This window comes from Podarcis tiliguerta, assembly GCF_965153285.1.
Source record: "Podarcis tiliguerta genome assembly, chromosome: 10".
NCBI lineage: Eukaryota > Metazoa > Chordata > Lepidosauria > Squamata > Lacertidae > Podarcis > Podarcis tiliguerta.
The window spans coordinates 1,647,851-1,671,301 of record NC_139543.1 but is presented as its reverse complement, the minus strand read 5'-3'; the positions used below and the strand labels follow the sequence as shown (position 1 = coordinate 1,671,301).

The window sequence follows — 23,451 nt, the reverse complement described above, 5'->3', positions numbered from 1 at the left end:
CAGCTCTTACTGTCAGGAAGTTCTTCCTAATGTTTAGGTGGAATCTTCTTTCTTGTAGTTTGGATCCATTGCTCCGTGTCCGCTTCTCTGGAGCAGCAGAAAACAACCTTTCTCCCTCCTCTAGGTGACATCCTTTTATATATTTGAACATGGCTATCATATCACCCCTTAACCTCCTCTTCTCCAGGCTAAACATGCCCAGCTCCCTTAGCCGTTCCTCATAAGGCATCGTTTCCAGGCCTTTGACCATTTTGGTTGCCCTCCTCTGGACATGTTCCAGTTTGTCAGTGTCCTTCTTGAACTGTGGTGCCCAGAACTGGACACAGTACTCCAGGTGAGGTCTGACCAGAGCAGAATACAGTGGCACTATTACTTCCCTTGATCTAGATGCTATACTCCTATTGATGCAGCCCAGCATTGCATTGGCTTTTTTAGCTGCCGCGTCACACTGTTGGCTCATGTCAAGTTTGTGGTTAACCAAGACTCCTAGAGCCTTTTCACATGTACTGCTCTCAAGCCAGGTGTCACCCATCTTGTATTTCTGCCTCTCATTTTTTTTGCCCAAGTGCAATACTTTACATTTCTCCCTGTTAAAATTCATCTTGTTTGTTTTGGCCCAGTTCTCTAATCTGTCAAGGTCGTTTTGAAGCGTGATCCTGTCCTCTGGGGTGTTAGCCACCCCTCCCAGTTTGGTGTCATCTGCAAATTTGATCAGAATGCCCTTGAGTCCATCATCCAAGTCGTTGATAAAGATGTTGAATAAGACCGGGCCCAAGACAGAACCCTGTGACACCCCACTAGTCACTCTTCTCCAGGATGAAGAGGAACCATTGATGAGCACCCTTTGGGTCCGGTCAGTCAGCCAGTTACAAATCCATTGAGTGGTAGCAGAGTCAAGACCGCATTTTACCAGCTTCTTTACAAGAATATCATGGGGCACCTTGTCAAATGCCTTGCTGAAATCAAGGTAGACTACATCCACTGCGTTCCCTTCATCTACCAGGCTTGTAATTCTGTCAAAAAATGAGATCAGGTTCGTCTGACATGACTTATTTTTCAGAAATCCATGCTGACTATTGGTGATCACAGCATTCCTTTCTAGGTGCTCACAGATTGTTTGCTTAATGATCTGCTCCAGAATCTTCCCTGGTATTGATGTCAGACTGACTGGGCGGTAATTATTTGGGTCCTCTCTTTTCCCCTTTTTGAAAATAGGGACAACATTTGCCCTCCTCCAGTCTGCTGGGACTTCGCCTGTTCTCCAGGAATTCTCAAAGATGATTGCCAGTGGTTCTGAGATCACATCTGCCAGTTCTTTTAATACTCTTGGATGCAGTTCATCTGGCCCTGGAGACTTGAATACATCTAAACTAGCCAAGTATTCTTGTACTATCTCCTTAGTTATTCTGGGCTGTGTTTTCTCTGCTGAATCATTTGCTCCAAATTCTTCAGGTCGGGCATTGTTTTCTTTATCGGAGAAGACTGAGGCAAAGAAGGCATTGAGGAGTTCAGCCCTTTCTGTGTCCCCTGTTTGCATTTCACCATCTTCTCCTCTGAGTGACCCCACTGGAGTTTTATATAATCATCAGTGTGCTTGTAAATGGCATAATTATAGACTGTAAACAGTTTCAGGATTCCTTTGTCCACAGCTGACCCAAACAAAACAATTTGTGACCAGCCAAGATGTATTGTGGTCCATCAAGTGCATGACAACCTTCCTCTCACTGCAGCCACAGGGAAGCAGCGAAACCAGGAGTTTTTGTCAATCACTTCTTGTGTCTTGGCTCCCACTTGTACTGAAACTTTCAGCTCAATTATTATTAAAGGCTTCATTGCAAAAATCACTACAGCACCCCAACACAGATCAGGTTACACCATTCAGAAATCACAGCAGAGCTCTAGAATACATAGCTAGGCAGAAGCTAAACGATTGTCCCAATACTTGACATGTCCCCAAGCTTCCTTTTCAAAGAGCAGGGCAGGCACAGTCATTTATATGATGGTCTTCCTAAGTGGATGGCGATGTGGTCTAAACCACTGAGCCTCTTGGACTTGCTGATCGGAAGGTTGGCAGTTCGAATCCCTGTGATGGGGTGAGCTCCCACTGCTCTGTCCCAGCTCCTGCCAGCCAGTTTGAAAGCATGCCAGTGCAAATAGATAAATAGATACCGCTGTGGCAGGAAGGTAAACAGCATTTCTGTGTGCTCTGGCAATTGTCTGTGCGCCAGAAGCGCTTTAGTCATGCTGGCCACATGACCTGGAAAGCTGTCTGTGGACAAATGAGGGCTCCCTCGGCCTGAAAGTGAGATGAGCGCCACAACCCCATAGTGGCCTTTGAATGGACTTGGTGGACCAGACCAGACCAGGGGTCCTTTACCTTTACCTTTTACCTTCCTAAGCCACAGGACTGGACAAGCAAGTGGGCATACCTATGAGTGGGCAGAGTCTGCTGGGCTTGCTTGTGCATTCTTGACAAGGGAGGCAAACATATAATAGGGGCAGGGAACCTGTGGCCCTCCTGATCATCCCTGACCAATGGCTCTAGTGGGCTGGGGCTGAGGGAACAGGAGGCCACAGATTCTCCATCCCAGGCACACAGGGTTCACTGTGATAAGGACTCCCAATCACACGAAGAAGCCCTACCCGTGCACAGTTATTATGCATGGGGATTCTTACTTGATTTGATTTTAATGTTCTGTTGAAAGCCGCCCAGAGCGGCTGGGGAAACCCAGCCAGATGGGTGGGGTATAAATAAAAAAATATTAAATTATTATTATTATTATTATTATTATTATTATTATTATTATTAGAAATATCAGGGTTTGGATATCAGCCTGATATTATCAGGTACACACAATCCCTCTCCCAAAATAAACAGAAGTATGGATTTGAACCCTTGGATCTTGCTTGTGATAATATTTAAACAAACACATACACATTACAATAATTGATTTATATTTTCAGTAACCCACATTAAGTTGGGAAGTAAATGTTGGGAAGTAAATTCATTGGGAAGTAAATTCATTGTTAATTTAATAGGAGGAAAGATCAGTATAGCAAGGCGTTGCACAAAGCCTTGTGACTGACAGGCATAGTGGGCTCCAGCTGCTTCCTTCCTATTTGAGCATTTAGTATTTGCATACACACTTCTCAGGTCTCCACAATATTAAGTATCATGTATATCTGTTGTCTTAAACATGGTTTATTTATTACTCCTGTCTAGTTTCATATTGGACTAAAAGAGCCTGAAGCGGCTTTCTATTACTTTATCTGATGAATGTCCCTTTTAATTTCAACAGATTCACTTCAGTTTCTCTGTGGAAACAGGTGAAACTGGATTATTTATGGTGTAATAAGATTCAGAAAAGTGATACAGGGTGGGGGCTGTCCAACTCTATTAAGAATTAAAAATGCACAAAGACTTAAAATTAATAACAGAAATACCTTGTGGATCCAATATATTGAGCTAAGGCATCTTACAACAAATTAATGCATGCAAATTAAAAACACCAAAGAAAACAACTGGAAAACAATACAAAAAGACAATAGCCTAGATCTACCATCACATTCCCAGAATCGGAGCAAATTGAAACCCCAGTTGCCTTCTGTTGTACTTCAGCTTTAAAGAGCAGGTTTTCACGAGGAAACCTCCAGGGCGGAAAAAAGAGCGCTTTAAAGCACAGACCTGTTCCTGGAAAGCAGAGTGCGAAAGGTAGGTGTGGACAAGCCCTTAGAGAACACCATCCTGGGAAATCCCCCTTATCGACTGATGCTCTGACTGCACCAGCACATATCTGTAGCACAGAACACATGGAGCGGCAGCACACTCCAACATCTTACCACTGACTCAAACTACACTGCAAATTATGTAGCGCTCTTGCTCACAGATGAGCACGCAACCAGAGCATGCATGCATGCATGCAGCCCTAGATACAGATCGGCTGCTTCAAAGTTTTTCTCCCCATCTCCATTGTAGGGCATAGCGTCTCATATTTTCCATTTAAGTAACCAACCTACTTAAATTACAATAGCACAGATTCTGATCTGAAATTAGACACTCGAGGCTCAGCGAAATGTATGTTACAAATGCCTGCCAGCATTCAGCACTGTATGCAGTCACATACTCCTAGAATAATAAAAATCTAATCATTCACATTGTCCAGGCAGGAGTTAAAAAGTTTTTATTTAGAAATGAGGCCTTTAGTGCAATGCTCAGCCTGCCAGTGTAGCTGAACATTGTAGGCAATGTGCAATCCTACGAAAGCAGGAAGATACCTACATACCTATGTGTACAAATTTAGCAACACATGTTGAAAAGTGCTTCTGCTATGCAGGCAGGCCTGGCACCTGTATGTCTAGCTCTTAGCTGTAGGAAAACATTGCAGAAGGAGTGTGGGGGAAAAGGAAATAATAGGGCAGCAATAAATGCTGCTGCACTCAACAACTAATTTTAGGAGAGGGCTAGTCTGAGGAGGTGATGGAGGACGTTGCCTGGTCCTCTATCACATCTCTATGTACTCCTCTACCGAGTCACACTTTGGGAAAATAAGTTCAAGAAATTGTTATAAAGCTGAAGATCTTTACAGCCATTGGCCAAAGGGCCCTTAAGAACATGACAAAAAACCCTACATTTCAGTGGAGCTTCACCATTATGGCACTTTGCACAGGTGTTGGCATTATTCATTCTTAGGCACATATGATCCTTTATATTATATTCCAAAATGTATATTTATTGTTCAAGCAGGCTAAGACATAATCTTGCTGTGAGTGCAAAAAAGAAACTAAATACATTTGATAATTCACAATGGTGGCTTTTACACACACACGTGTCACGGGACGCGGGTGGCGCTGTGGCTTAAACCACAGAGCCTAGGGCTTGTGAATCAGAAGGTCAGCGGTTCGAATTCCCACGACGGGTGAGCTCCCATTGCTCAGTCCCTGCTCCTGCCAACACAGCAGTTCGAAAGCACGTCAAAGTGCAAAGTCCCACTCCGGCGGGAAGGTAAACGGCGTTTCTGTGCACTGCTCTGGTTTGCCAGAAGAGGCTTAGTCATGCTGGCCACATGACCCGGAAGCTGTACGCTGGCTCCCTCAGCCAAGAAAGCAAGATGAGCACTGCAACCCCAAAGTCAGTCACAACTGGACCTAATGGTCAGGGCTCCCTTTACCTTTACCTTTACGCCATGGCTTCACATAATAAAAACAACAACAATAATAATTTTATTATTTATACCCTGCCCATCTGGCTGGGTTTTATTTAGGCATTGTTGGAAAACTGCAAATTACACGATCTGAACTAGTGGTGGACAAGCCATGGTGACCCACTTTGACCTGAAACTGGGCTCAGCAAAACAAGCTATTTTCCAAAAAAAAAAAAAAAAAAAATAAGTTGGAAAACAGCTCAGTTTATTCTGAATCAATTGCAAATCTGAACTGAATCCTGGCATGCTGCCCTGTCTTGATCCCAATAAAATAGCCCAGAGGACAATCCCAGATGTCTGTTCTGGCAACCATAATGGAAGAACACGTTTCATACTTACTTTCTCAGAACTGCAATTTCATTCTCAATGCTGCTTTCCTTCCCTTTCAGGGCTTTCTTTGGGATGCACTTGACTGCAAATAGTTTTCCAGTAGTCCTGTTTTCAGCCAAAACTACTTCAGAAAATGCACCACTGAAAAATAAAATAAAATAAAATATGCATTTCAGATTTGTTTTCTCTTGGGAGGTACTATATTGCAATGGAAATAAATGGCAATTACCATTTAAAAAACAGCAACTTTCATACCCTTTTTTCTTTATGCCTTTTTTCTTTTCTTTAAATGGATGGGACCAAATACAGTGGTACCTCTGGTTATGTACTTAATTCATTCCGGAGGTCTGTTCTTAACCTGAAACTGTTCTTAACCTGAGACACCACTTTAGCTAATGGGGCCTCCCGCTGCTGTCACGCCGCCGCCGCCACACTACTTCTGTTCTCATCCTGAAGCAAAGTTCTTAACCCGAGGTAATATTTCTGGGTTAACGGAGTCTGTAACCTGAAGCGTCTGTAACTTGAGGTACCACTGTACAAAGGCTCTCAAAGCAGTGCAGCAATATGAGTTTTCATGTTGCACCAGTGCAGTACACACCTGAGATGTTCCACTGGTCTCCCATACAAGGCATTGTATGAATCTGTTGTGACTGCAAATGGAATATGGCTGGGGACGAATGTGGCTGTACAACTCTGCCTACAGGATCAAGGGTCCTTCATGCAATACTGCAAAACCTCAAGCTCAGGAGACTCCCTGCCCAAAGGAGACCACAGGACACCACTCAGGAAAAGAATATGGACAAACTTAGACCACTGCCAATTCGAGTACAATAGCCTCAGAAGTGATGCTTTAGTTTTCGTTTATGAAGAACAAAATAAAAAAAAGGTTAAGCACATTTTAGCTCCATTCACCAGGTTCCTGCCTCACCTACAGTAGAGGCAGCCATTCTCCCAGGCTATAGCAGAGAGAAAGGTGGGACTGCAGAGCCTTGACATCATCTCAGGCGACAGATCAGGAAGCTGTGGCTCCTCCTCTCCTTGAACTCTTTCCATTCCAGCTGGTTATTACAGGAGTCTGTCAAGAAGAGGCTGTGTGGATCAGACCAAAGAGTGTTCTGTTCCCACAGCAGCCAAGCAATATCCACAGGAAGCCAACATGCAGAGCATGAGAGCAGTAACAGTCTTCTGCTCATCATAGAATAGAATCATAGAATCATAGAGTTGGAAGAGACCACAAGGGCCATCGAGTCCAACCCCCTGCCAAGCAGGAAACACCATCAGAGCACTCCTGACATATGGTTGTCAAGCCTCTGCTTAAAGACCTCCAAAGAAGGAGACTCCACCACACTCCTTGGCAGCAAATTCCACTGTCGAACAGCTCTTACTGTCAGGAAGTTCTTCCTAATGTTTAGGTGGAATCTTCTTTCTTGTAGTTTGGAGCCATTGCTCCGTGTCCGCTTCTCTGGAGCAGCAGAAAACAACCTTTCTCCCTCCTCTAGGTGACATCCTTTTATATATTTGAACATGGCTATCATATCCCCCCTTAACCTCCTCTTCTCCAGGCTAAACATGCCCAGCTCCCTTAGCCGTTCCTCATAAGGCATCGTTTCCAGGCCTTTGACCATTTTGGTTGCCCTCCTCTGGACACGTTCCAGTTTGTCAGTGTCCTTCTTGAACTGTGGTGCCCAGAACTGGACACAGTACTCCAGGTGAGGTCTGACCAGAGCAGAATACAGTGGCACTATAACTTCCCTTGATCTAGATGCTATACTCCTATTGATGCAGCCCAGAATTGCATTGGCTTTTTTAGCTGCCGCGTGACACTGTTGGCTCATGTCAAGTTTGTGGTCAACCAAGACTCCTAGATCCTTTTCACATGTACTGCTCTCAAGCCAGGTGTCACCCATCTTGTATTTGTGCCTCTATTTTTTTTGCCCAAGTGCAATACTTTACATTTCTCCCTGTTAAAATTCATCTTGTTTGTTTTGGCCCAGTTCTCTAATCTGTCAAGGTCATTTTGAAGTGTGATCCTGTCCTCTGGGGTGTTAGCCACCCCTCCCAGTTTGGTGTCATCTGCAAATTTGATCAGGATGCCCTTGAGTCCATCATCCAAGTCGTTGATAAAGATGTTGAATAAGACCGGGCCCAAGACAGAACCCTGTGGCACCCCACTAGTCACTCTTCTCCAGGATGAAGAGGAACCATTGATGAGCACCCTTTGGGTCCGGTCAGTCAGCCAGTTACAAATCCACTGAGTGGTAGCATAGTCAAGACCGCATTTTACCAGCTTCTTTACAAGAATAGCATGGGGCACCTTGTCAAATGCCTTGCTGAAATCAAGGTAGGCTACATCCACTGCGTTCCCTTCATCTACCAGGCTTGTAATTCTGTCAAAAAATGAGATCAGGTTCGTCTGACATGACTTATTTTTCAGAAATCCATGCTGACTATTGGTGATCACAGCATTCCTTTCTAGGTGCTCACAGATTGTTTGCTTAATGATCTGCTCCAGAATCTTCCCTGGTATTGATGTCAGACTGACTGGGCGGTAATTATTTGGGTCCTCTCTTTTCCCCTTTTTGAAAATAGGGACAACATTTGCCCTCCTCCAGTCTGCTGGGACTTCGCCTGTTCTCCAGGAATTCTCAAAGATGATTGCCAGTGGTTCTGAGATCACATCTGCCAGTTCTTTTAATACTCTTGGATGCAGTTCATCTGGCCCTGGAGACTTGAATACATCTAAACTAGCCAAGTATTCTTGTACTATCTCCTTAGTTATTCTGGGCTGTGTTTTCTCTGCTGAATCATTTGCTCCAAATTCTTCAGGTCGGGCATTGTTTTCTTTATCGGAGAAGACTGAGGCAAAGAAGGCATTGAGGAGTTCAGCCCTTTCTGTGTCCCCTGTTTGCATTTCACCATCTTCTCCTCTGAGTGACCCCACTGTTTCTTTGTTCTTCCTTTTGCTACGAACATACCCATAAAAGCCTTTTTTGTTGCTTTTAACCTCTCTAGCAAGCCTGAGTTCATTCTGTGCTTTAGCTTTTCTGACTTTGTGTCTACACGTGCTGGCTATTTGTTTGAATTCCTCTTTGGTGGTTTCCCCCCTTTTCCATTTTTTGTACACATCCTTTTTTAATCTTAACTCAGTTAAAAGTTCTTTAGATAGCCACCCTGGCTTCTTTAGGCACCTTCCATGTTTCCGTCTCATTGGTATTGCCTGAAGTTGTGCTTTTACTATCTCCCTCTTAACAAACTCCCAGCCATCCTGAACTCCCTTTCCTTTTAGTATTACTGTCCATGGGATCTCACCCAGCACTTCCCTAAGTTTTATGAAGTCGGCTTTCTTAAAGTCAAGAAATTGAGTCCTAGTATGCTTGGCTGCTCCTTTCCGTTGTATAGTAAACTTCAGAAGAGCATGATCACTTGCGCCTAATGATCCTTCCACTTCTACCCCATTAACCAGGTCAACGACATTGGTTAGGACCAGATCTAAAATGGCTGTTCCTCTTGTTGCTTCTCCCACTTTCTGGACAATGAAGTTGTCTGCAAGGCCAGTGAGGAATCTGTTTGACCTTATGCTCTTGGCTGAGTTTGACATCCAACAAATATCTGGGTAATTGAAGTCCCCCATTACCACTATCTCCCTTCCTTTTGCATTCTTGGCCATCTGTTCCAGGAAGGCATCATCTATGTCCTCCGTTTGGCTTGGGGATCTATAGTAAACTCCCACAATGAGGTCACTGTTATTCTTCTCTCCCTTAATTTTGACCCAAATGCTCTCACTTTGGCTTTGAGGTTCTAAATCTTGGATCTCTTCACAGGTATACACATCCCTGACTTATAACGCCACTCTTCCTCCTTTCTTGTCTGGTCTGTTTCTCTGAAATAGATTGTATCCCTCCATTATTACATTCCAATCGTGGGACTTATCCCACCAGGTTTCAGTGATGCCTATTATGTCATATTTAGTTTGCTGTACCAAGAGCTCAAGCTCATCTTGTTTATTTCCCATGCTTTGTGCATTAGTGTACAGACATTGAAGTCCATTAGTCATTCCCCCGTGTCTCTTATTTAAGGATTTTTTCCTCCCACCACTAGGTCTGCTTGCTGTTTGCTCCATTTGGTCTATGACATTTGGATGATCATCTTCATCAATTGATAGACTCCTACCTTCAGGAGCACTGTCTCCCTCCCCCACATTAGTCAGTTTAAAGCCCTCCTGATGAGGTTTCTGAGTTTTTTTGGCAAAAACATTCCTCCCAACCGTTGTGAGGTGCAGCCCATCGCTTGCCAGAAGTCCATCTTCAAGAAACTGCAGTCCGTGATCTAAGAATCCAAACCGTTCCTGTTTACACCATTTGCGAAGCCAGCTGTTTACTTCCACTATTTTCCCCTCTCTCGCTGGGCCACGTCGTTCAACTGGGAGGACAGATGAGATGACGATTTGTGCATTTAATTGTTTCAATTTCCTGCCCAGAGCCTCATGAGAGCCAACAACTGGTATTCAGAGGGAATATTAATCAAAGTGACCAGCAGCATGGAAAGCCTTGTAGTCTATCCCTTCCTCTCTCTCAATCCCTTATGTGTCATACATCTATACCAGTCTGATTATTTGAAAGCTGCTCTAGGAGCATTTTCGAGCTACAGAGCGAGGGTTAAATAAATATATCATCAGGGAGCCTTAACAGTGTATACAGAAGTCCAAATGAACTCAATGTGAGCCAGGATGAAACTACATAACATAGCGGTTGATGCATTGGGGGGGGGGGAGATGGCAAACACTTTATGCATCTGCTGCAACCACCACCCCCCAGGCCCCTTTTCTCCCCATTGGACTCAAAACCAGAAATAAGCTCACATGGTCTAGATAAAATTTCATTCATTCATTCATTCATTCATTCATTCATACCCCACCCATCTGGCTGGGTTTCCCAATATGGATTGCAGAGGGGAAAGCAGTGGAAAAGGAAGACTTCAGCCCCCACCACACTGATCCTGCTGTTCCACTTGAAATTATCCTCTCCCAACACTTTGCTGCATGTGCAGTTTTACCCCTGTTCCATTTTTACTTGGAAATTCAGTGGGGCTTACTCACAAATAAGTGTTCCTAACTTGCAGCCATGAAGCAGAACCCAAACATGACTTTCTGCAGCAAATTTACAGTATATTACATTTGGTGCAGTATGTCATTCAGAAGTGTATTCTAGAACCTCACACATTCCCATTTTCTTCTGATTAACACTTAGGTGCAGAAGCAGAGCGTGAGAGAGACAGTTAGCACACCTTTACATGGGAATTTATTCAAGTCTTGTTCAGCACTACAGCACATTTACAATGCTAGTGAACACTGCCAAACCACCTTATATAAGGCATATCACTGTCTGGGACTTTTTGGCACTCCTGGACTATAGCACAGTGCCTGTTGTCCTGGCTCAGGCCCAGCCTTATATACCAGCATCAGTGATTTGAACCACACACGATAGCCTGAAAGTAAAGAAACGTCTGTCTTTTCACTTAACAACAATTTCTCTTACTCTTACATGACTCCTATCAGAGTCCATGACTCTCAGGTGCACAATTCAACCTGCAGTTGCACAAACTGGTTAAAATCATTGCCATTAATACATTATTATTACCATTAATTGCCATTAATTGCCGTATTTTTTGCTCTATAAGACGTACCAGACCATAAGATGCACCTAGTTTTGGGAAGAGGAAAACAAACAAACAAAATATTCTGAATCCCAGAAGCCAGGACAGCAAGCGGCATCACAGCTCAGTGATCCCGCTTGCTGTCCTGGCTTATGGGATAGCCGCAAGCAGCCTCTCCCGGGCAGGGGGAGCCTCCACCCCTCTGCCCGGGAGAGGCTACGCGCAGCTAAGGCTCCTCCTCCCCTGTGCACGCGCGGCTAAGGAGAGGCTTCGTGCGGCTTCTCCCTCCTCGTGGAAAAGCCCTCAAGAACCACACACACGCTCCACACGGCTCTTTAAAGGAAGCGCTGAGCAGAGCCTCCCGCCTGCATTTGCTCCATAAGACGCACACAGATTTCCCCTTACTTTTTAGGAGGGGAAAAGTGCGTCTTATAGAGCAAAAAATACGGTAGTTATTTGTGTGAAAGTGATATATTGCACTGAAGCCTTTTTTTTAACTAAAAAAACCCCACACCAACTTTATGTTTTTTCTCTATCGTTTTTACACCCTTTTCTTAAAACCTATTTGTGTGTGTGACAGTTTCTAAGGGATTTTCCTTTCTTGACAGAGCTTCCCCCTTCTGAGTTAGCAGAGTTAGTGACACAATCAAAGGTTGCACTTTCACAATTGCTTCCTTGGAAGTGTTGCCTTGAATGAATCACCCAGTGAGCGAGTGCCTGACTGAATCAAGGAAGAAAATAAGAAGAGTGGTGATTAAGTAAATAACTCTTCCCTTCACACCAGCAGGAACTGTAGTTCAGATTATTTGTTTCTAGTATCAGGAATACGTCACAACACATCACATACATTATAACTGCATATCAGTAAGATTGTACAAATAAAATAACCTGCAACATTTTCCACCTTTTCTGTCAGTCAAGGATGTTTCTTCGGAAGTAAGCTAAGTTCAGTGGGACAAAGTCTCTAGCAAGGGGGCTCAGGACTGCAGCCTATACACAGTTTGACTTAGCAAAAAGTCCTACTGAGTTCAGTGAGATTTCTGATTAAGTGTGCATAGGTGTGATGGCCTGGGAATCGGATTCAGAGGACCAGCTGAGCTGGGGCTGGGGCCTGAGTCTAAAGGGTCCTCACCTGTGCTGGATCCTCACGTGCAGGCACCAGCTGAATCTGCTCTGGCTCCTGAGGTGATGGAGGACCCATTGCCTGCAGGTGCTTTGCTCCCAGCCCACTCAGGGGAAGCTGAGGTTGCCTCTGGGTCCGGTAACTCTCCAGCCTCTCCTGAGCTGCAGAGGCTGAGGGCAGAGAGCCGGAGGGAACTAAGTTCTCGCAGGAGAAGTGCTCGCCTCCAGGCCAGGAGAGGCAAGTCATCTGTGGACCGGGTCCGCCCTAGGCCTCAGAGGCGATAAAGGCCAGCCAGCCCAGTCCCAGGTTGCGGGAGCAACATTGTTGGCAACCTGTTCCTGCTGGCACCCTGTCCTGCTCTTCTGCCAGCGTTCTGGACCCCACCCGACTCCCTGCCTTGGACCCCACTTCAGCCTTGACGGACAGCACTCATACCACACCCTCGACCTCGGACTGGACTCGGACCACTCCACATGGTAACCCCCCGGGGCCAGCACAATAGGCTTAGACCACACAGAGCTTTGATAAAATTTTGTCACGGGAAATTAAGAAGTACCTACAAATACAATTGTACTATTATTACAGCCTATAATAAATAAGCACTATTTCATTGGGTTCCAGAAATTGCCTCCAGTTAAAAGATGTGCTCTTACATCTCTGCAGATCATGAGACTATCCAACAAATAGCAGGGGAGATGGCATGTCACTCACTTTACCCTCACCTTAATTAGGAAGGGGTTTTTCTAACCAGCTCGCTTCGAGCTGCTGATGGCATGACTTTGAATGGGCAAAAGACAATTAAAGAGAAACTTGCAAAATTCTAAGGGGTAAACTATGTAAAAAGCTTTCTTAGTCTGGAAATGCCACTTTCACCTGTCACACAAAAGTCAGAATGGCTGTGATTCTGGTATTACTTACTCTCTCTCTATATATATAGTTTAACAGTATTTAGAACTGTGGTATATTAATCACTCTTCTGCTCTACTTCCCCTTTTGGGGTAGAATCATAGAATCATAGAACGATAGAGTTGGAAGAGACCACAAGGGTCATCGAGTCCAACCCCCTGCCAAGCAGGAACCACCATCAGAGCACTCCTGACATATGGGTGTCAAGCCTCTGCTTAAATACCTCCAAAGAAGGAGACTCCACCACACTCCTTGGCAGCAAATTCCACTGTCGAACAGCTCTTACTGTCAGGAAGTTCTTCCTAATGTTTAGGTGGAATCTTCTTTCTTGTAGTTTGGATCCATTGCTCCGTGTCTAGATAAATAGGTACCGCTCGGGCAGGCAGGTAAACGGCGTTTCCGTGCGCTGCTCTGGTTCGCCAGAAGCGGCTTAGTCATGCTGGCCACATGACCCGGAAGCTGTACGCCGGCTCCCTCGGCCAATAAAGAGAGATGAGCGCCGCAACCCCAGAGTCGTCCACGACTGGACCTAATGGTCAGGGGTCCCTTTACCTTTATTAAGTGTGTACACACAGCAATGCTATGCAAGTTTCCTCTGAAGAAAAATCCTGTCACTCCTAGTAGGTGTGTGTATCGGGCTGTTGCAGTAAATTAAGCAAATATGTTAAAATGGGTCAACCAAGCCACACATTGCATCCAGTTTTGCCCCCAACTGAAAGGCAAGGTATAAATTTAATAAATAAACCTTCTCCCAACCCAAAGTTTCTCTTTGTCTAAAGAAGAAGTTCTGAATACTTAATCGTGCTGCATGTTTGAGAGGCTAGGATCCTGTTTTCACACACACACACACACACACACACACACACCCTTCAAATAGTAACCCCAGTAGTCAGGCAAATTCTCCTAATTAAAGGCTGTATGACTGCATAACCCAAGGAAAATATACAGAACTGCTGTGTCTCATTAACTAGTTGAGAGGTACAATTTTTATTTTATTTTTGAAACACTTGTCTTCTTCACATGGTCAGAGAATGCTAATTGGCTTGTTCACATTCCGTTTAAGACCTATCCAGCTGGGTGCAATTATTTGTCTTAAATATTTGTGCTCAAAATGTTCATTCCCCCCCCCCACCCACTCATGATCACAACTTCTTGTTAAAACATAAATTACCAAACGAAGAAAAAATTAACCACCACAGAACACAATGTCCTCCATATCCCCTAATTTAAAGGCCCTGCCTTTCAGGCTTTTGATGATAATAAGCAGTAACAATAACAATTTATTATTATTTTCCCATTTTCCTGGGTGTCCATTGCTCTGTCTCTTCCTAGCTATCCAAAGGCTCCACCCCAGTACCAATCTCCACTCCCAAAGAGGTAGCAACCATGTGACATTATATAGCCAGGCTGCTACACAGGAATAAAAGCTTAAATCTGGCATAATGGGGACCTGCCAAAGCTAGATGGCTTTCAGGCAAAATTTCTACAATCTCTGCTGCAGGTACCCAACTGTGTCCCCAACTCCATACTTCTGTTAGAAGCTGGTGAATGCCCAATTTCAACTAAAGCGTGGTGGGCTGCCCTAAAACATTGGCTCAGGATTTCAGTGTTTGATCTAGGGAAGGGTTTCTACCAACACCTGACCAACGAGGAATTTGTCAGCAAATGGCAGAAAACCATGGCTAAAAAAGCCACCTCTATTGGTCTCTCTCCCCCCCCCCCCAACTGTATTACCTGGGTTATGAAGGCGCCCTAAAGACATTAAAGCAAAGATTATGGGATAATGCAACACAGTGACTTGTGATCTCGATCACACGCCGTCTGTAGTCCGCTGGCTACAATATGGGCATGTCTTTAAGTTAACATCTTACATTAAAAACCTGACAATACCAAATTATCGACGTCTTTCCTTCTGCAGTGTTGGATGGCAGGTTGAGAGGAGTTCCCTACCAGGACAGACTTTGCTCGTGTGCTCAAGACATCAATTCCATAAAACATATTTTGTTGCACTGTGCAAAATATGAGCAAGCCAGGGCTGAACTGATAATACCTTTGCTGGTACCTTTCCCGGGAAAATCAGAGGCTTACTATGTTCCTATTGGAAGACTGGACAAATGCTAGAACATTAGCAGTGGCGAAGTTTTTATCGGTGGTTGCAAGAACCAATGATCCCTATATTCTGAACAAAATGCTTGTTTAACCTGGAGGTAGGCTGTATGAATTGTGCATTGCTTTGTAATGATTTGTTGGGTCTCTGGACCGTAATAAAGATTGATGATGATGAGGCTTAAATCCTTCAATTTTTAAAGTAATTTTTTTTTTGGCTGGCTGAGGGTGTCATGGAGCCCAGGGGTCCTATATTTGAGACCCTATCAAGCTTCCCCCTTTCAGCAGCCAACTAGGCATAGGGCCCCTGTTCGCCATCTCACTGGTCACGCTATGGCTAAATGAAGGCTTGGGGTGGCATTCGAGGCTGAAGCCCTGCAGACCTGAGCCTGGACCGCAGGTCTGGCCTGCATCCTTTTGCTTAGCCAAAGTAGGTTCACCAGGCCTTTCAGGAAGCCTATTAGCTATGACACTTTAGGAAATGTTTCCACTGAGGAAAGAAAGAAGCACTGGTAGAAACTTTGATAGTAACTACGGTTTAATTTTATCTCATGTGCAATTTCAGTGTTCCCAAAACAGGAATATGGGTCTCCTAGGAGATCCATGTGACATACACAAACTATTTCGAGAAAGGAAGCCTTCTATGAATGCTTCTCATTTGCTTGTTTTATGCATACTGCAAATGCAGAACAGTAATAGCAATGCCTGTCACGCTTCTCCTTGTTTCCAATTAGATTGTGAGCAGCATTCTGAAATAGAATACAATTTTGTGTTCATGTGGCTGAGGCTGTAATCTGATACTCCATTATCTGGGAGCAAGGCCCATTTAACTCAATGGATATTTCTTCTAAGCAGACATGCATAGGATTGCACTGTAAAACTACGAAGACCCGACCAGGGGGGCGGGGGGCGGAGAGATGTCCTAGGTCACCAGCTCCCTAACCCAGAACTGCTTTCATTTATGTTGAACGCCACCCCATTCTCCAAGCGGTGTGATATTCCAGGGATCCCAGGCACTTGCCCAGGGTTCATGTTTCCTCAGAATGAGGAACAGTGGAGACTGCTGAATCTTTAGGCTTTAGGTTTATTTACGCATATATACAAGCTGAGCCTACAACGGAGGGGCTCACAGCATTCACACCCCAAGAGCCACAGCCTGGGATTCCAGCAAAAACCAGGCATGGCTCTGACTCCCTGGCTTCCCAGCCTGCAGGCTTGCTTCTACCTTCTAGTTCACTTAACTCAACTCCCAACTCTGCCCTTTCTCCTCTTAACTCTGTTGTTTTTGTTCTTGTTTTTATTATGTATTTTGTGTTTTTACCTTGCATTTTTATGCTGGGAACTGCCCTCAGATCTACAGATAAAGGATGGTATAAAAATTACTAAATGAAAATGAAAAACAACCAGTGAATAGAGGGAGGCGCTCCCATTTGCTGTCTGGCATAGACCCACTTCCTTTGTTAGCATAATGGCCCATACTTAGAGGGTCCTTACTTTACCAGAAAGCTAGCCTGACTGTTCCAGGAACTGAATGCATGCTGGATCCAGGAGTTAGAAGGAGGCATAGGAATACAGCCTACCCATCTGAGTCCCCCAAAGTGATAGCAATACGCTGCTTTTCCCCGCTCCCACCCTGTACAGCAGAGGCGGCGAACACGGTGCCACCCAGATGTTGTTGAACGACAACTTCCATCATCCCTGACCACTGGCCATGCTGGCTGGGGCTGGTGGGAGTTGGGAATCCAACATCATCTGCTGCAAGTTGATATGCCTATGCCTTCCACCATAGGCTGTTAAAGACTTTAGTAATGGACAATTATGGAAATGCCTGTTGTCATCATCAAATAGCAAGCTAAGCAAGTCAGGGTCTCAGTTCACTTGGTACAACTAACAGTGTATGTACAACAATATCTCACCAACTAAGTCACTGCTTAGACATAGTAAAAAGCCAGAGAGAAAATGTTAGCACTTCCCATACCACCCGGAATGTACTTATTTTCTGGACAAATAAGGAGGCTTAAACAGCCATCATTAGCATTCCAGTTTTTATTTTCAACAAGTTCTACGCTCATCTGAGAAGCAGGGAAGGAAGGGGAGAGAAGCCAGTATCAGCAGCAGCATCTCTTTCTATCCTCAAGGGCTTAAAATTGGATTCAATATGGTTCACATTAGATGCATCGAGGGGCAGGGGGTTCTTTTCTAAGATGAAAATGAGATCACTGCAGTATAAGAAGATGAAAGACCAAATGGTTTTGTTTAGATTGTTTCTGAGTTACATAGTTAAACAGAGTTGAAAGAGCTTCTGATATTCCAGTTTGATTCTCACTAGTGATAAAAAGCTACATAAGGATGTATGAAAGCAGACTAGTCCAAAATGAAGCAACCCTGCAGAACAAGCAATAGGGTTACTTAGATAGTTGGGGGGGGGGGAATAGTTGGTCTTATCATCCCATTCCACCTCCTTTAGCCAGGCGCATTTAGTGTAACTTCTGCAAATGTTGTGGCCATGCCACTAGGTTAAGTAATATTAGATAAGAAAAGAAAAGTACCTCTGAGCATGTACAGAAGACATTTCCTCAATATTGCACGACTATAGCTTGTGACCACATGCTTAGAACGAAGGAGTAGGACTATTCCTTCCTGTGCAATTCCTTCTGGGAGTTAAGTCCACTATGGGTTTATTTAATATTTAAAACTGTATACTGGTACACTTTCTGGCAACTACAAAGATTTTGCATATTCCTGTAAGTCACACAAATACGCACTGCTCTTTTAAATCTGATAAATGCCTAGCCTCAGCAACACACACAGGAAAATAATTTCTCTTAAATTCCATTGTTTGCTGTCTTCTTTGAAATTTGAGGCATGGAGCATGCTTATTAATCTGATCATTGTCAATAGACTGTAGCAGGTAGGTCACAAGATTTGCTGGAAGATCAGCATTTTAAATCCCTGCTTAGCCACAAAGCCTACTGAATGGCCTACCAGTCACTACTTCACCCTAGAGCTGTTGCGAATATAAAATATATGTACACAAGTTCCTTTCAGGAAGGGCGGAATCAAATGTGACAACCAAGTAAATGGCACTATCAGAGTCCCCTGTGCAATTTTGTAAACATGACACTACTTGTATTGGGTAGCCAACATGGTGCCTTCCAGATATTGCTGGACTACAGCTCCCATCACCCCTGACAATTGGCCATGCTGGCAGATGCTGGTGGGAGTTGGAGGCCAACCACATCTGGACAGCACCATGTTGGCTACCTTTACACTTTTAATACAAGGCACAATTTCCCCAGTCACACAGACCCAGGAAATGAATATCTGCTCATATCACTCTCTTCTACTGGTCAAGTGCTGATGGGAAGGTCGGCAGTTCGAATCCCCGCCACGGGGTGAACTCCCGTTGCTCTGTCCCAGCTCCTGCCTACCTAGCAGTTCAAAAGCACAGCAGCACAAGGAGATAAATAGGTACCACTGTGGCGGGAAGGTAAACAGTGTTTCTGTGCGCTCTGGTTTCCATCACGGTGTCCCGTTGTGCCAGAAGTGGTTTAGTCATGCTGGCCACATGACCCGGAAAGTTGTCTGTGGACAAACACTGGCTCCCTCAGCCTGAAAAGTGGCCTGATTTTTAACTGTCTGTACTCTTCGTACGTAATTTCCCCTCTGACCTCACTGCTTACAATCTCCCACCCCAGGCATGTATCTACTCGCAACCAAAGATAGCACTTTACAAATCCAATGAAGAGAACAATCCTCCACAAAAGCTTATGCCATAACAAATGTGTTCATTGTTAAGGTACCATAAGATCCTGTTGGTTACAAGATGACCATTCTAGTAGCTGTTCTGCCATATTCAGTCTATCACATTCTAGCAAATTAACATAGAATGACAGTTAACATCACAATTTTTATCTGTATTTGTTATTGTGAGGGTCGAAAGGGTTGAGGTCTCTGTGTCTCTACCTGAGTGAGGCCTGGTTTCCTAGAAGCTCCTTCTATGTTTAACTGAATGCTACCAGCACAAGCAAGAGAGAGCTCGCATATTATACAACTCGCACAAGAGTTGCAATTATCAGTTTACATGTGAAACTATTAGTTACGTTAACACATGTTGCCAACATGGATTGTCACTTGTAACACGGGGCACTTTCATGGGAACCAAGCCAAAAAATGAAAACAATATGTTGGCAATCACCTACTGAGTGTGATTCATCCATATCTGATTAATATGATAGAGCTTTTCTTACGGTACATGTTCAATCTGAACATCAAGATATTATACAAAATATTTTTTTAAAAAAATACTGTAAGGGAAGAGATTCTCTTTAATGCAAGCTAAATATTTCTCATTATGATGGGTTCAGTCAGGGACAGGTGAGGAAGGGCGACGCTCGCCATGCCAGGCTGCTGGGGCTGTCAGAAGGGAAGTGGCCAAATCTCCACTTTCTGGGATGAGAGAAGCCTTGCTTCCGTGTCAAATGTGAAGGTGTGTCTTTCCATTGCCTTTAGTAGCAGCACAGCTGTCAGACCCCTCCCCCCAACAAATGAGGGGACATACCCTCTGTATGACAAACCTAGGCAGCATCTTAAAAAGCAGAGACATCACCTTGCCAACAAAGGTCTGTATAGTTAAAGCTATGGTTTTCCCAGTAGTGATGTATGGAAATGAGAGCTGGACCATAAAGAAGGCTGATCGCCGAAGAATTGATGCTTTTGAATTATGGAGCTGGAGGAGACACTTGAGAGTCCCATGAACTGCAAGAAGATCAAACCTATCCATTCCGAAGGAAATCAGCCCTGAGTGCTCACTGGAAGGAACAGATCCTGAAGCTGAGGCTCCAATACTTTGGCTACCTCATGAGAAGAGAAGACACCCTGGAAAAGACCCTGATGTTGGGAAAGATGGAGGGCACAAGGAGAAGGGGATGACAGAGGACGAGATGGTGGGACAGTGTTCTCAAAGCTACCAGCATGAGTTTGACTAAACTGCGGGAGGCAGTGGAAGACAGAAGTGCCTGGCGTGCTCTGGTCCATGGGGTCACAAGAGGTGGACACGACTAAACGACTAAACAACAACAACAACCCTCTGTATCTGTTTTACACAGCCCTGGTCCCAGGCCCTGATTAAAGCAACTGGAAGCCATGAGCGGGGAGACCTTGGGAGGCCCAAACTTAGTAGCATCTGATCATGAGAAGCAAAACCTCATTCTCTTCTTTATCTGTTCAATGAAAGTAGAACACTGCTTATTTTTCATTTGATTCTGAGTAGCTTTAAGGCCTCCATGGACTTTACTAAACAATAAGTACACACTTGTGTAACTGTTATACAGTCATAGACTCCTACGTCAGGTGTTTAATGTTACTAAGCAACTGGACCTAGATAGTAAAATCTGTTTGTTTTTTATTTTATTTTTTGCAAGAGGCCGAGGCCCCTCTAGATTGTGAGGCCCTGGGCTTAACCCCTGCAGCCCATATGTAAGTTTGGCACTGCCTGGTCTTCCATCTTAGAGACTTACCTGTTATGCTATGCTTTTGCAGCCAATCAGCTGATGTGCGGCAACTTCAACCCTGTTTTCTGCAGGAATTGGATGAATGACCAAATTCCCCATGGCCAAAGGGGTTGTGCAGACAATCCACCCAGCCCTCTGACTGCCCTATACCTGATGCTGCATATGATGCTTTGGGGCAACCTCCCTTTTGGGCCAAATTGGGACCTGTACCAGTCCAGATCTGGCAAATGGGCTTAAGAAGAGGCTGGTGGATCAGTCTCATGACTCATCTAGTTCAGCATCCCGTTCTTACAGTGGCCAACTAGATACCCATAGGAAGTTCACAAGAAGGACAAAAGCACTATTCCCCCTTGTGATTCCCCTTGGTATTCAGGGGCTTACTGCCTCCAACAGAGGACAGAACATAATAGCCCTTGCAGTCTTATCCATTTTAAAGCCATCCAGTTTGGTGGACATCACTACTTCTTATGGGAGCAAATTCCATAACACGTGAAGAAGTTCTTCCCTTTGTCTGTCTTGATTCTTCCAACATTCAGTTTTGTTAGATGTCCCCAAGTTCTAATGTTATGAGGGAAGGAGAACGACTTTTCTCTATCCACTTTCTAAACACCAGGCATCATTTTATGCGCCTCTTGTCTCCTCTTGCTTGTCTTTTCTGTACTCATCTGGTTGTTGAACTGCAGCCAGAGATCTCCTTTATGCAGGAACAACATTTTTGAGCAATGGTGTCCAGCAAGATTCTTTTCCCCATGGAGGAAACAACCTTAATTATTCCAGGGAAATATTTTATTGTTTTATGTTTGGCACTACATCACTAATTAAGTCAGGCTTTCAAAAACCACATTTTTTGCAACAACTGTGATTGCTTATTCCCCAGGTATTTTAGGAATTGAACTTCTAGGATATGATATGAGGGTACCATATATTTATTTACATGTACTTTGCTATGAAATGCCAAGAGACTACAAATAAAGTAAAATAAAAAAATAATCTAATCTCAGTTCTTCTATCTTGGCAATCTCTTCTGTGGTTTGCCTCTGACTGATCTGAAACATTGAAGCTCATGACAGGATATGGCAAACAGAACCAGGAAAGGAAAATAGGATCATTTGTTTTCCTCTATAAAATGCTGTTACGGGAAATGTTTTGTGTAAAAGGCAGTATATTAATAAAACATCTCAAGGGATTTCTGACATGCATGCATCCATCCATTTAGGACTTTGAATTTATCCCCACAAATTTCTCTTCTCTTTGAAAAGATCACGGTTTTGTGTTCTTTGTCAAATAAAGGCTGATATAAAACTCTAAAAGCATATTCTTATGAATACCTAAATGCAGCATATAGTGCATCACATCCATTATGAAGTGTGCGTCCATCTATATTTCCACCAAAATACAGGAGGGTAGAGAGGCCAAACCTCTCCTAGTTGCCACTTACATCTATATTTTAAAAGCCATAATCCACACAGTTTTGCCAATTCACAACTGATGTGATCCACATATATTTTGTAGTCAGGAATCGTACACAGAAATAACTGAGTACAAAACATATTGTAAAAAGCAGTCAGTCTTCACAGCACGGATAGAAGTCCCTTAAAACTTAGCCCTAGGTAAGTGTGTACAGAACTGCACTGTTAGTTTGAGGCTGCATTATATTAGAAATGGCTAACTTTTTCAAACCTCATACAACCAGTATTGGTCTTTGCCATTAAACCTACTGATGTGCACTGCTTTGTCTGTTTAATTTTAAACATTTTCGTTCATTTTCGTATCTATGTCTCCCAAATCCACTTTGCTCAGATAGCTGATGATGCTTTTCGTGTCACATAGATAAAGGCACAATCGAAGTATTAGTTTTTTAACTGAATATAAAATGTGATCTGGATACATGGCAGCACTCACTGGACCATGTTATCAGAAACTAATTAAATATTGTTGGGAGGACAGGAATTGTCAGGACTTGGTCCAAGTCTAAGTTCAACTCAAGGGCAGAGAAGTCCACTTAGGAGGACATAAAGCAGCAACCATAACATATACCCAGGTCTCAGCCACTTTCAGGATCAGTGCAATATCCCTGGATCAATAACAGCATCCCTAACAGATGGTCATCCAGCCTCTGCTTAAAATACCTCCAGTGAAGGAGAGCCCATCACCTCCAGAGGCAGTCTGTCCCACTATCTGACAGAAATCAGTCAGAGGAGTTTCGTTTAGCCAGAAACCCTGCCAATTCCACCCTCCTGCCTGATGGAGAACTCCAGGTCCTTGCAAAGAAAAATGTGGCCACCCTTATATTAGCAGATAGAATGTGATGCAGCATATCTAGCCCCCTCGGGCTTTCATAAGGAGTCAGCTTCATGCAGCTGTACAAAACTACCATGAATTCTGCTAGATACCCTGATATCACAGGTGAAAAGCTAATGTGTTAAAAGTTCTTCTTCCTCCACTGAAATTAATGGAGCTTCACTTGTGATAAGACAAAGGCCTGGCATATGTACATGACAACCCAAACAATGTATTATTGGATTGGAGTGATCACATATAATTTAAGATTTAGGCTTTGTCTAGATTGTCATCTCAAACCCAAAACCTAATTTCCACCAAATATCTTTATGATTGTAGT

General features: G+C 43.9%; 1 protein-coding gene across 1 annotated transcript in view; it reads right to left on the bottom strand.

Annotated features, from left to right (window-relative positions):
• Window positions 1–23,451, bottom strand: part of CAMK1D (calcium/calmodulin dependent protein kinase ID) — a 200,416-nt gene that overhangs the window by 90,277 nt on the left and 86,688 nt on the right. Inside the window, exon 2 of the mRNA XM_083399980.1 lies at window positions 5,541–5,672. Within this exon, the coding sequence (XP_083256106.1) occupies window positions 5,541–5,672 (132 nt within the window). The remainder of the gene's footprint in view (window positions 1–5,540; window positions 5,673–23,451) is intronic.